The 14,429-nt window shown below is 26.4% G+C and overlaps 2 protein-coding genes across 5 annotated transcripts in view; one reads left to right on the top strand and one right to left on the bottom strand.

Moving 5' to 3' along the window:
• LOC117178152 (probable phospholipid-transporting ATPase IIB) overlaps nucleotides 1-14,429 on the top strand; it is a 133,984-nt gene that overhangs the window by 62,623 nt on the left and 56,932 nt on the right. For all 4 annotated transcript variants that reach the window (XM_033369416.1, XM_033369415.1, XM_033369418.1 and 1 more), the window contains one exon: nucleotides 465-1,048. In XM_033369416.1, coding sequence (XP_033225307.1) covers nucleotides 465-1,048 — 584 coding nt within the window. The remainder of the gene's footprint in view (nucleotides 1-464; nucleotides 1,049-14,429) is intronic.
• The window catches only part of LOC117178154, a 17,226-nt gene continuing 10,672 nt past the window's right edge, over nucleotides 7,876-14,429 (bottom strand). The window contains exon 2 of the mRNA XM_033369422.1: nucleotides 7,876-9,864. Within this exon, the coding sequence (XP_033225313.1) occupies nucleotides 8,364-9,860 (1,497 nt within the window). The 5' untranslated portion in view covers nucleotides 9,861-9,864 and the 3' untranslated portion in view covers nucleotides 7,876-8,363. The remainder of the gene's footprint in view (nucleotides 9,865-14,429) is intronic.

Here is a 14,429-nt window from a genome sequence, read left to right as displayed (position 1 = left end):
TTGAATTGTAAGTCATCCATTTTAAGTTTTAAATTTGTTCTATTTTCGAACTTTTATTCTGAAATAATTTTATTTACAGATTGTCGATTTGAAAAAAAACTCAAATTTTGAACGCCTTGAAATTATTTTTGATCCCTTATTTTTATTATTATTAATGTTTTTTCAATTATTTAGTATTATTATTGTCGAAAACATTTATTTGTGAACAATTATCGGCAATTGCTTAGTTCAAATACTTTAAATCAAAGACTTTGTACTTCAAGCTCTGTCAAGTTATACCAGAAAAAAAGGGTTCTCCGAGCCCTTCCAACTGAGATTGTTTTTCAAAGGGATCATAAATTTCCTCTCATTTTCCCGTCGAAAAAAAATTGGTCGATCTTAAATAAGGCTGAGCGATCCTGGATCACGCAGCACCTGTGGATTATGGAGACTCCTGAGTTTAACAATTTTCCTTTTTTTCGCAGGTATTATTTTGCGCAATGATTGGTCTTGCTTTGGTGATGATGTGCTTGAAAGGATTCAGCGGGCCCTGGTATCGCTACATGTTCCGCTTTGTTTTGCTCTTCTCGTACATTATTCCAATCAGTTTGCGGGTGAATCTCGACATGGGCAAAACGTTTTATGCCTGGTGTATCCAGCGAGACAAGGAAATAACCGGCACCGTAGTGAGAACCACGACTATTCCTGAAGAGCTCGGTCGAATTTCCTATTTGCTGAGTGACAAAACCGGCACTTTGACGCAAAACAAGATGGTGTTTAAAAAATTGCACCTGGGGACGATTTCCTATGGCCAGGAAACCTTTGATGAAATCACGACGGTACTGAAACATTATTACACGCTAATGGATTCGGGTAACTCCCCTGGAAAATCGTCGGCAGTCCATTCGGGAAAAGTTAGGAGGTCTGAAAACACACGAGTTTTTGATGCAGTTAATGCTCTGGCTCTTTGTCACAATGTTACTCCTGTTTATGATGATGCCAATACCAGTAATGTGGATTCTGATAGTGTGGAGACGGTCGAGACGGTGGATTTCAATTCAATTGAAAGGTAAGTCTTTTTAATTATTTGTAAAGATCTTCGGAATTATTCATTCAATCTAGATAATTAGATACAGGGTGGCCGCTGGGACCGGGAAACCTGGAAAACCAGGAAATGACCGGGAATTTTATGGGACCGGGGAAAACCGGGAAATGTCAGTGAATTTATTTTTTGACCGGGAATTTCACCAAATTTTTACAATAAACATTTTGTCCAACTTGGATTTCAACCGTTTTTAAATAATTTCCTAAATTGTGATTTTTATCAATTATTATATCATTTAGTTTAGAATGCTTAATTCGAAAATCTTTCACTTTAAAAATTTTCCATTTTTTATTTTTAAGCATATATTTTAATTTAAAGAATTTAAAAATGCAGTTTTAAAACTTAAAAAAAAATTCGAAGTTTTTAAAAACGAAATTTTTTTATAAAATACAGGGTTGCTCGGACCAAGAAACCGAGAATTTTACGAATTTTCGGAAGAAAAATCTGCCCAAGTTCGATTTTAATAGTTTTTTTTTTAAATAATTAAAGTGAAGTTTTGAAGATTTAAAATATCAAAAATTAAAAGCAATTGAAGTTAAAATTTTTTTATAACAGTTTTATTGTCAACTATAAATATAAATAAATAAATAATTTTTAAATGGATCTGTACTCTAAGTATAGAAATCTAAACAATAATTGATTTGACCTAAGAATTCTAAATCCGTTCAAAATTTGAGAATTTCCTGATTGTAACTGTTTTAATTCTAAAGTCTTGATAAGAATTGAAATTAATATATCATTTATTCCAATAATTTTATTTTTAAATAAAATTTTTCATGATTTATCAATAATATATTATTAATTCAGAGTTTCAGGTATTCCTTTAGATTATTTTTTTATATTAAATTTAAGAAATAAATTTATTAATATATTATTTCTATTAAGTTTTTCAGCTATTAAAAAATGTAAACGTGCGTTTTACTATTAAAGGTTTTTATTAAATTTAAAATATTGTTAGTGTAAATTATTAAATTTTTATCCCATTTAATTTGAAATTTCTTAATGTAGAAAAAGAATAAGTATTTAATATTTAGCAATATTTCACTGTTCATTTAAGACGAGTAAATTGAAACTAAATATTTAAAATAAGACAATTTGAAACTGAATTGTTTTACATAGAAAGCTTTGAATCTTTAGATTTTCGATGAACTTTTAATCTTTTAGTGTTACAATTTTAATTGTTCTATTTAAAAAGTTTTGAACTACTTTGTTAAGATTTAATTTTATTTGTGTATGACTCAACTATTTTGTTGAAAATTCGATGTTTTTTATGTGTCTAAAATTACTTTTCTCGTCTGAAATTGTAACTACACCATTTTAGGTTGAAAATTGATCGTTTTTATTGTTAAAAATTCAACTGATAAATTTTTGTTTGAGAATCAGGTTGGCCTTTTTAATCAAAGAAAAAAATTCCCGTTCATTTCCCGGTTTTTTCTCGGTTCGCAAACATTTTTCACGGCCAATGAAATTTAAAAAATCAAACTTTATTATAAACACTTTTTCCATATAAAGTAATAAATAGTAAACAACAAATTAAAGCATTTAAAGTGGAACACTTGAATCCCAAACTTTTAAAATTGAAGTTTAAAAGTTTAATTGAGTTCAAAGATTCAGATTAAGTTCCAAAAATATAAATCCACGTTAACATTTTCAATAGTCTAAATTAAAGAATCAAACAATGCACTTTAAAGATTTTCAAAATTATATTATTTTAAGTAATTTTAAGCTAGACATATTAAACATTGAAAAATAATTTTTTTAACTTAACATTTCTGTAATTGGAAGTTAAATTAGTTTTATTGTAAATAGTCTAGGCATCCTTCAAAAGCTTTAAAATTTTATTTCAAAATCTTGAGAAATCTAGAAGTGTTTAAAAATGTTTCCAAATTCAAAATCATTTTTGAATTTTTTTTCGAAACTTTCAAATATATTTCAAAATTAATGGAATTTTTTCTATAATTTTTATAAAAACCTGCAAATTTAAAAAAAAAATTGAATTTATAAATAACAATAGAACACTTATTGTTTGTAAAAATATTAGAGTAGTTTTAAGTGATATTTAGAATTTTTAAAAAGATTCGAATTAAATTTAAAACTTGAAATAATTTGAAATACTTACATCCGAATTTAAAATAAAATGTAGATTTTCGCAGATTTCAAACACAAATTTAGAATTATTTTTAAGAATTGTGAGACTTCAAACGAATAAAAAATTTTCTTAAGATTCTTAAGAAAATTGAAAATGATTTTTCACTTTGAAAAATGATGAAAGATTTTAAAGATTTTTTTTAATTTGCAGGATTTTCATAAATTGTAGGAAAATTTCGATGCATTTTAAAATATATTTAGAAGTTCTGGAAAAATGTTGAATTGTTATTTATGTGTCAAAATTTAAAAATTTCACTTATAAATTAAATATTTTTTAAATAGAATAATTAAAATTGTAACCCTAAAAGATTAAAAGTTCTTCGAAAATCTAAAGATTCAAAGCTTTCTGTGTAAAACAATTCAATTTTAAATTGTTTTCTTTTAAATGTTTTGTTTAAGTTTACTCGTCTTAAATGAACAGTGAAATATTGCTAAATATTAAATGCTTATTCTTTTTCTACATTACGAAATTTCAAATTAAATGGGATAAAAATTAAATAATTTAGACTCACAATATTTTTAATTTAATAAAGAACTTTATTTATGACTATATTATTATGGATCTATTTTTAAGTTGAAAAAAGTAAAAGGCAGTTTTACATTTTTTAATGGCTAAAAGAATTAATGGAAATAATATATTAACTAATTTATTTATTAAATTTAATATAAAAAATAATATAAAGAAAGACCTGAAACTCTGAATTAAAAATATATTATTGATAAATAATGAACATTTTTATTTAAAAGTAAAATCGTCGGAAAAAATGATCTATTAATTTCAATTCTTATTAAGACTTTCGGTTTGAAACAGTGCTTTTAATTTTTAATTGGTTAAATATTCAAAACTGAAGTTTAATTATTAAAAAAAAAAACTATTAAAATCGAACTTGGGCAGATTTTTCTTCCGAAAATTCGTAAAATTTTCGCTTTCCTGGTCCGAATTGGACAACATTTTTATTCTAAAAATTTGGTAAAATTCACGGAAAAAAATAAACTCACTGTCATTTCCCGGTCTCATAAAATTCCCGATTTTTCAGGTTTCCCGGTCCAGCGGCCACCCTCAGAATTCATCTTTTTTTGACGAAAATTCAATTACTTGGTTGAAAGTTGAATTATTTTGTTAAAATTTCTTTTTATCGGTTGAAAATATAACTATTTTAGTGAACATTCATTTATTGGGGTTAGAAAGTAATTTTTTTAAATCAAAATTAAACTTTGAAAATAAATATTTTCTCGTTGAAAATTGAACTCTTTTAATAAAAATTCATCTCTTTTGTTCAATGCAACTGCTTTGAATCTAAAACTATATTTTTGGTTTGAAATATCAACTATTACATTTTTTGTTAAGAATTAATCTTTTTTTTTATGTAAAATTCAAATATCTGGTTGAAAAGGAGCTCCTTTCGTAAAAATTTATTTTGTTGAATATACATTGAAGTCAAAAAATTATTTGTTTGGCAGAAAACTTAACTGTTTTGTTGAAAAAATATATATTTTTGAATATTAATTTTATAACCACAAAGTTATCTATTCCATTGTTGATCGAAAGTTTGACTTTTTCTTTAATTCAACTATTTGTTGAAACTTTATCCTTTTCAGATGAAAATTCAATTATTGTGTTAAAAGTTCAACTATTTCGTCTTTGTGAAGAAAATTCCTCCTTCAAGTTTGAAAATTATACTATTTAGTTGAAAATTCAACTGCTTTTGCTTGACATTTTTTTTTTCTTTGCAAATTCGACCACTTGGTTGAAAATTTAACTATTTGTTTAAAAATTCAACTATTTTGTATGTCATTTTGACTTGAAGATTGAACTGTTCGGTTAAAAATGCAATTGTTTTTGGTTGAAGTTTAGTCTTTTTTGTTTGACAAGCGTAAAAACTCAACAGTTTTGTTCAGAATTAATTTTATTACTTGATAAATGAAATATTTTATTGAGCATTTTTTGTTGCAAATTAAGTTTTTTACCTAAAAATTTAACGGTTTAATTTTTATTTGTAAATTGGTAGTTTTACTTGACTTTAGTTGAAAATCCCATTATTTTAAATTCGCCTGTTTGGGTTAGAAATTAAACAATTTGATAACATTTTTTTCTCTTTGTACTGAAAAATCTTTCTGGAATGAAAATCCGCCTTTTTAGTTTGAAAATTAATCTCCTTTTGTAGAAATGTAATATTTTTTTAGGTTACCAATGCAACTTATTTGGTTAAAAAACAATCTTTTTTGGTTGAATTCAACTGCTTTTATTCAAAATTAATATCTTTTTTTGTTGCAATATGAAATATATTCTTTGTTAAAAATTTATATATTTTTTTAGTTGAATTCAATGGTTTTTGGTCTGAAATTAAAGTTTGTTCTGGTTGAAATATCAACTGTTACATGTTTCTTTGAGAATTCATTTAATTGAAAATGCCACTACTACTTGTTTAAATAATGAGCTCTTTTGTTAATTTTTTTTTTAATTTTCATCCTTTCAGTTAAAAATTAATTTGTTTGCAAATTTAACTGTTATGATGAAAATATTTAGAGATTTTTTCAATTTTTTTTTTTACTAAAAGCTTATATATTCCCTTGTTGAATGGCAGTTTACCTTTTCTTTTAATTCAGCTAGTTGGTCGGATTTTGATTAAATATTCAACTCTCTTCTAAATGATTCTTCTTTTTGACTAGGAAATTACACCATGTTGTTAAAAATGAAACTGTTTTTAGTTGAAAACTAATTTTTTCTTTGTAAATTCGACCGTTTTGTTAAAAATTCAGCTGTATAGGATGAAAGTTAAACTTCTGGTAGAAAAATATCTTTCTTGGTTGAAAATTAACTTTTTTGTTGAAAATTCATTTTTTCGGGTGTAAAAGTCTACTGTTTTCTAAAACATTTGTCTTTTAGCTGAAAAACTCAACAGTTTTGTTAATAATTCATTTTATTGGTTGATAATTTAAATGTTTTATTGAGCATTTTTTATTGAAAATTTAACTGTTTAATTATTATTTAAAAATTGATATTTTTCATTGACTTTGGTTGAAAATCCCATTTTTGTACAGAGAATTCGCTTTTTGGGTTAAAAATTCAACAATTTGATGACATTTTTTTTCTCTTTTGACTGAAGAATCTTCCGAGAATGAAAATTCGGCTTTCTGGTTTGAAAATTTATCTCCTTTTTTAGAAATGTAATATTTGTTTGGATTGCAAATGCAACTTTTTTGTTAAAAACAATCTTTTTTGATTGAGGATTTTAATATTTTGCTAAAAATTCGTATTTTTGCTTTAATTCAACTGCTTTTATTTAAAATTAAAATCTTTCTTGGTTGCAATATCAAATATATTATATCGTTCGTTAAAAATTTAGATTTCTTTAAGTTGAATATTTTACGTTGAACTATTACATTTTTCGTTGAGAATTCATATTTTTGTTGAAAAATGAGCTTCTTTGTTAATAATTTACTTTTGTTTTTTTTAATATTCATCCTTTTAGTTGAAAATGAATTTATTTTATTTGTAAATGTAACTGTTTTGTTGAAAATATGTATATTTTTTCAATATTGATTTTTATATCAAAAGTTTATCTATTCCATTTTTTTTTTGAAAAAATTAAATTTTCTTTTAATTCAGCTATTTAGTCAGAAAGTTATCTTTTTCAGTTGAAAATTCTATTACTTGGTCAAAATTTCAACTATTCTGTTTGAAAATTAAAATATTTTATCTTTATTTGAAGAAAATTCATCCCTTTGGATTGAAAATTCAACTGTCTTATAAAAAAAATTTCTTTTTGGCTTGAAAGTTAAACTATTTGGTAGAAAAACATCTGTCTTGGTTTAAAATTAACTTTTTTATTGAATAATCATCTTTTCGGGTTTAACAGTCAAGTCTTTTTAGCTTAAAAACTCAATCCTCGCGGAAAAAAATGATTGATTCCACTATTATTCCCCTATTTTCAGGAAAATTCACACTATTAAAATGTTCAATAAACGTGTTAACCCTTGAAGGGCACACTTCCGTAAAATTATATGAAGAGCATACTGGGTGTATGATACCCAATGGTATTCAAACATGTGCTGTGCAGACGGTATTGGATAGTTTTTTTAACAAGAAAATCAATTAATGATTTGTAATCTATATAGTTTAAGGCGAAAAAGGTTTCATAAATGTTTTGAAATTTAAAGTAGTTAAAAAAACTCCTTTTTGGAAAAAAAAATTAAAAAATGACTTCTTTCACTCTAAAACTCATAACTTTTTAAGTTTTTGATATTTTTACTTAAAATTTTACCTTAATACTTCCTAGATACGGCGCTTCAAAAATAAAATTAGCCTTATAGTGTTCTTTCCGAAAAAGGTATTTTTTCTGAAAAATAAAAGCTTCAATTCAATGAAAAATGCAACACCGTACTTTGCGAGATTAAATTATTTTATTGATCTTAAACTGCGTATAGAAATTATAAAAATCAAAATTATATGAAAGTGACATAGAAAAATAGGTTTTCATGGCATTTGTTATTCTGGCGCCATATGTTCCATTTTCTTGAATTTGGTACGTTTTGTTAAAGCGCAAATAAGTCGTTGGGTCTTAAACACCCAGTATGCCCTTTAAGGGTTTTAAGGGTATTTAAGAGAGAAGGTCGAAAATAAACAATGAGTATAGTTTTTAATATTTATAATTCGTTAATAAAGACTTTCAGAAATTATACAGTTTGAAAATAATATTTCATGATCGTTCTGGATTTACAGGAACTTAAAATATAAGAATTTTGTAATCATAATTATTTAAATTACATAATAAAAAATTATCTGCTTAAATTTTAAAAGCAGAATTGGATAACGTAGTAGGCATTTATGTAATATTAATACTGTTTTATGTCATTTTTTTAAACATTATATTAGGTATTATATTATTGAAAAATCGATACAAACATTAGTCTTTGCAAGTAGTTCAACTACTATTATTTAAAGATAATTACTTAACCAAATTAGTATTTCACAGCTTACATCACTTTTTCGTAAACTTACATCTCAGGTAATTAAGTAAACTCAAAAACTAGTTGAACACTTAAACAGTCTTTTTTATGTCTTTGCCCTCTTGAAACAAGAGTTTCACATACTGAACATTTTTTCCTAAAATAACATCTTAACGTAAAACTAATACTCTTTCATCCTTTCTTCAACACTTTTAATTATTCTGAGCTTTATCGTAAATTTCTCGATTTCTTCACCGAAATCGATTTTCTTCCTTCCATTATTTTCATTTTTCTCCTCGGAGGAGGCTCTTGAATTATCTCTTGAATTTTCCTCCAGAGATTCCTGAAGCTTTTCTTCAATCAGAGATTTAACGACTGCCTCGAAAATGTTGTCATTACTCGCAACGGATTCGGAATCATCAATACTGCTCTCTCTCACATCATCCATTTGTCTTTCTCTGGAAGATGATATTGAATTTTCGATATTTTCATCCTCTATTGTTATCACGTCCGGCTCTTCAACCTTCGCTTCCAATTTAGGAGTCTGCAGATTTTTCAGAGATCTGAAAGCTTCTTCCGGGATTTCCGCTGCAATTGATACACACGCACTAAATAATAAGTCCGTCGGAATTATTCCCAGGGGATTGAAATCTTCGGTACTTGAACCCTGAACTTCTTCTGAAAGATTTTCTACTTTTACTTCTTGTTTCACCCGTTCCAATACTTCTCGTTCCAGAATTCTAGATCGCGAATCGAAATTCAATTCTGCAGATGTTTCCAATTTTACAAAAGAGTTGACCTCTTTTCTGGTTTTTTCCGAAGGGTTCTCGATCTTTCTTGCTTTTCTTGGCGGTTCAGAACCGTTTTTCTCAATTTTTTCCAACTTCACTTCTTGTTTCAATCTTTTCGAAAATGACTCGGAAATTCCCGAGGTTTTTCCTAATTTTCTTGATGGCTCGGTCTTTCTGTCCCTTCTTTTTTTACTTTTATGCTCGATCTTCACTTCTTTAGGGGGATCTTTAGCTTCGAAATCTTCGGTATCAAACACTTCTTCTGACGCATTTTCATCTTTTGTAACCCGACGCCGAAGATCTGGATTTTTAGGTCTCGACACAGATTTTTGATCGACAGGATCGCTTGCGACATATTTTTGAAATGGATCCAAGAACGTTAGTGGTATCCAAACATCTTCTCCCGGGGGTTTCGCTGAAAGACTTTTTTCTTTTGATCTTCGAAGATTTTTGAAAAGATCTGCATCTTCTCGAGTTTCTCGTCGCTTACAATAGGTGGAATCGAAACCTTTTGAGTATCCACTGGATGTCGATGGATGCATTTTGTTAACTGGCAAACAATAAAAGGGTTTATTTCCCCAATTGTCGTGATGGCCGGACTGTTTTCTCCAATTTCCGTGATGGCCCGATTTATTAACTTCATCGCAACTTTCGCTGTCTGGTGATAATGAACGAGCGGTTGGAAATGGAGAGCCTAGTCTCGTTCTTTGATTCATTTCGGATTCACTATTTTCCCCATTTGAAGTATCAGTAAAATTGTATCTTTCTTCGCTCTCCATTTGAATCAGCATCTTTTGTAGTGCAGCCCTCCTCTCCATCAATTTCTCCTCCGAATCCTCCTCCAGCAACTTCCGGCGCCAACTCTTCCTTTGCCGTTTCCCCGCCATTTTTCTATTGGCAAAATTGCATTTTAATATTAAAAACCTTTGCTGATCAAGTTAGATATTTAGCATCTACGGGGTTGCTACTGGTCAGAGGATTCCAGCAAGCGAGGGAGAGACAGAGTATTTAAAACTGGTCAGAAAAGTCGGGGCATTTTCGGTAAATTGAGTTTGAAGTTAATTTTATTATTTTGTGGAGAGTTTTTCAATTTTGGTTGAAAATTCATCTATTTCGGCAGAAATTGAATCTTTTGTGGATAAAAAGATACAGCTGTTTGCTTGTTTTGCTATTTTTTGGTTGAAATATCCGTTATATTACATTTTTTATCGATTAAGAAACCTATTTTTTGTTTTTGAAATTTAACTATTTTCTTGAAAATTATTTTTTTGTGGGTTGAAAATAAATTTTTTAAACCAAAATCCAGCTATTTGGTTGAAAGTTCTTGTATTTTGTGGTAGAATATAAATATTGTTCGTGACTAATTTCTATTTTTAGTTAAAAATTCATTTCTTTGGTTGTAAACGTCTTTAAAAATTCAAATATTTGGTTTAAAAATTCATGTATTTAAAAAAAATCAATCTTTTTTTTGGAAGAAAATTAATCTTCTTGGATGAAACTTGACCTTTTAGATAGAAACTTAATCTTCTTTATTAAAATTTGTCATTAGTGGAAACATCTTTTTGGTTAAAAATTAATTTCTTTGGTTGCAAATCCAACTATTTAACTATAGTATTTTTGGATAAAGATTGATCCTTTTTTTGTTATCATTTTTATTTAAAAATTAATCTTTTGGGGTGAAGATTCATCATTTTAGTTAAAAATGTATTCCTTTAACTGAAAATTTAAGTATTCCGTCTTTTTTGTGGAAAATGTTGCTTTTTTAGTAGAAATTTAATCTACTTGATTAAAAATTCATCCGTTGAGTTAAAAATTTTATCTTTTTAGTTAAAAATACTTTCCTCTGGTTGAAAATAAATTTTTTTAACCAGAAATTCAGCTATTTGGTTGAAATTTTCCTGTATTTTGACGAACAGTCGTATTTTGTGGTAGATTATGAATCTTAATGGTGACTAATTCCTACTTTTAGTTGAAAATTTCTTTAAAAAATTTAATATTTGGTTTAAAGATTCATGTATTTTGTTCAAATCAATCTTTTTTTTTAAATTAATTTTCTTGGATGAAAATTCATCTTTTAGATAGAAACTTAATCTTCTTGATTAAAATTTCTCATTAGTTGAAAAATAATCTTTTTGGTTAAAAATTCATTTCTTTAGTTGATAATTCAGATAGTTTGTTGTTTTTTTTTTCGTTGAAAATTTATTTTTCTGAAAAAAAATTAACAATAGTATTTTTGGTTGAAAACTGATCCTTTTTTTGTTGTCATTTTTATTTAAACATCAATCTTTTGGTGTGAAGATTCATCATTTTAGTTACAAATTTATTTCTTTAACTGAAAATTTATGTGCTTCGTTTTTTTTTTGCGTGGGAAATTTTTCTTTTTGATAGAAATTTAATAAACTTTGTTAAAAATTCGTCCATTTGGTTGCAAATTTATTTTTTTGGTTAAAAATTCTTATCTCTGGTTGAAAATTTAACTTCCATTGTTGGTCAAAAATTTATTTTTTTGATATAAATTTATTCTCCTTGATTGAAAATCCATCTGTTTGGTCTAGAGTATAGCTATTAAATAAAAAATTGGATTTATTTAGAATATCATCTTTTTGGTAAAAAATTTAACTATTTTATGGAAATTTAATTTTTTATCGTTGAAATTTTAACTATTCTATTTACAATGGAACATTTATCTTTTTTTTTGCAAATTCATATATTTTTTTGAAAAATTGACATTTTTGTAACAAAATTAATGTTTTTGATTGAAAATTCAAACTATTTGGTTCAAATTAAATTTTTTGGTAAAAGATTCATCATTTTAGTTAAAAATTTTTTTTCTTCACTTTTAAAAAATAATTATAACGATCAGTAGAACACAAACAAATAAGATCTTCTCTCTCATTTATTTTTTCTTATGTTCAATTATTATTTTTTTTAACTTAAAATTTAACTGTTATTGTTGGTGGGAAATTAATTTTTTTTGTAGAAATTTAATCTTCTTTATTGAAAATTCGGCTGCTTAGTTAAGAATTTAACAATTTGTTAAAATTTCGTTTTGTTGGAAATTAATTTTTCTAACTGAAATTTTAACTATTCCATTTTCGATTGAAAATTAATCTTTTCTTTTTTGTAAAAAAAAAATGTAACGATTTGGTTAAAAATTCATTTTTTGTTTTTAACGTTTCATAATTTTAGTTAAAAATTCAAATGTTTCCTCTATTGTCGAAAATGAATCTTTTTCGATAGAAATTTAATTTACTTGGTTGAAGATTTGTTTCTTTGGTTGAGAAAACGTATTTTATTTGGTTGAAAATTAATTTTTTCACTGAAAATTAAACTATTACATTTCTGTTTAAAAATGTATCGTTTTTAGTTGAAAACTTAACTGTTTTGTAGAAAATTCGTCTTTTATCTGGAAAATCCCAATATTTTGAACGGGGTTTCTTTTTCATAGACTCAAAAAATTTTGTTGAAAATTCCTTTTTTGGTTTGAAACTTAGTCTGTTTTGTTTGAGGACTCAACTGATTTGTTAAAAATTCGTATTTTCTATATTAATTCAACTGTTTTTGATTAAAATATTAACATGTTTCTTGGTGGAAATATCAACTATCTCTTTGTTAAAAATTAATTTTTTGTCGAAGATTTGTAACTTTGATTGAAATTTTAACTATTCTGTTAACTGAAAATTTAATTCACTAAAATCATTAAAAGTGTTTAAAACATATTTAGAAACAAACCTTTTTTTGCAATAACATATTTTGTTTTCCTAGGTGTGGAGGAGTTTTTATACCTAAAATATAAATTTCGAACGGTCAGAGAAAAGGAAAAATTAGTCAAGAAAAATTCATCGAAATTCAGAGAATTTCAAATTTGGGATTCTGTAGCAACTCGACCTAATTAAGTTTGATTAATTCTTACTATGTTTTCTATTTAAAAGGTGGAAAGTTGGAATTTATGTCAGGAAGAATTATTTTTTTTACTCGAAATTAGACAATAGGTATGGCAAAAATTAAATTATTTATTTCTTTTTAACAATTATACAAAATCTTTTTAACTAAATTATTGATAATCTTTTTAAAAATGAGTCTAAGTATATTGCGGTTTAAGGATCTTGAGCCTCTTTTCGAAAACTGTTTGTTGTTCCTCAGTTAATTCAGTACCACTGACAACAATTGGAGTTTCGGTTTCAGCCAGTTCCAGTTGCACTAGCCAGTCAGATTTTTCCAATTTGTTTTGAGCATTCCTCATGTTCTGAAAATAATAAAAAAGAAAAAAAAGGGTTATAACCAAAGAAATGTCTTCATTCATTTACATATTTAAATTTTTCTAAATATTTGATTTTTTTATATACCGTTCTTATTTGCTCTCCTAATTTTGGATCCTTTCTTGCTTGTTTCTTGGCCAACGAAAATTCCAGAGCCGTATATCCGATAACGTTATCCATAAACTGATAAATAAAAAAAATTCTTCATAACGAGAGACAATCAGAGAATACTAATGTACACGAGGCTCGGCCTTTTTCGACTTTTTTTTTTAAATGTCAATTTAAAAAAAAAAAATTCGATTAATCGACTTTTTGTCATGCGAAACTTTTAAAACTGAAATTTAAAACCAGAAAAATTGGTACCATTTTAATTGAAAACATTAAGAATTGAATAGTTTTGTAATAAGCCTTTATACTCATACATTTTTTAATCAGCAGCATTTAAAATTGAACCATTTATAATTTCGTGAATTCGTATTCAAAGGTTTAATTTTCTCAAATCGCATTCATTGGCAGTTGGACATTTTTTAAGTTGAAAGCGATGAAAATTCCTCTTTTATGCTAAAAAGTCTTCTTTTTTGTTGAAAATTTAATTGACATCTAAAAAATGCATTTTTTGGCAAGAAAATTTAATTTTTTTTTAATATTATCTATATTGTTCAAAATTCATCTCTTTTGATTGAAAGTCCAACTATTTGATTGTAAATGCAACTGTTTGGTTAAAAATTCATCTTTCTTGGTTGAAAAATAATTCAACTGTAGAAATTTGTCTTTTGGCTTGAAAATTCCACTATTTGCTAAGAAAATTTTGGATTTTGGTTAGAGTTTAATCTCTGTTATTTGAAAATACGATCCGTTTTTCCAAAAGTCGTCATTTTTTTGGTCAAAAACTGTTTTGTTAAACATTCATCTTTGTGGATAGAAAATTCGTTCTTATGGATTAAAATTTCATCTTCTGAGATGAAAAAGTTATTGTTTTTGGTTGAAAACTCATCTTCCGTGCTCAAAAAGAAACTATTTTGTCAGAAATTAATTTTATTTTTGTCGAAAATTCATCTTTCTTCTAAAAAATTCGTCTTCTTGACTTGAAGATTGAAGTATTTGGTTAAAACTACAACTGTTCTTGGTAGAATTTTAATTACTTTTGTTTTAAAAGTCGGTAATTTGGTTGAACATTCATATTTTTAGATAAAAATT

The sequence above is a fragment of the Belonocnema kinseyi genome, chromosome 8 (assembly GCF_010883055.1).
Source record: "Belonocnema kinseyi isolate 2016_QV_RU_SX_M_011 chromosome 8, B_treatae_v1, whole genome shotgun sequence".
NCBI lineage: Eukaryota > Metazoa > Arthropoda > Insecta > Hymenoptera > Cynipidae > Belonocnema > Belonocnema kinseyi.
This window is presented reverse-complemented; position numbering and strand designations above follow the sequence as displayed.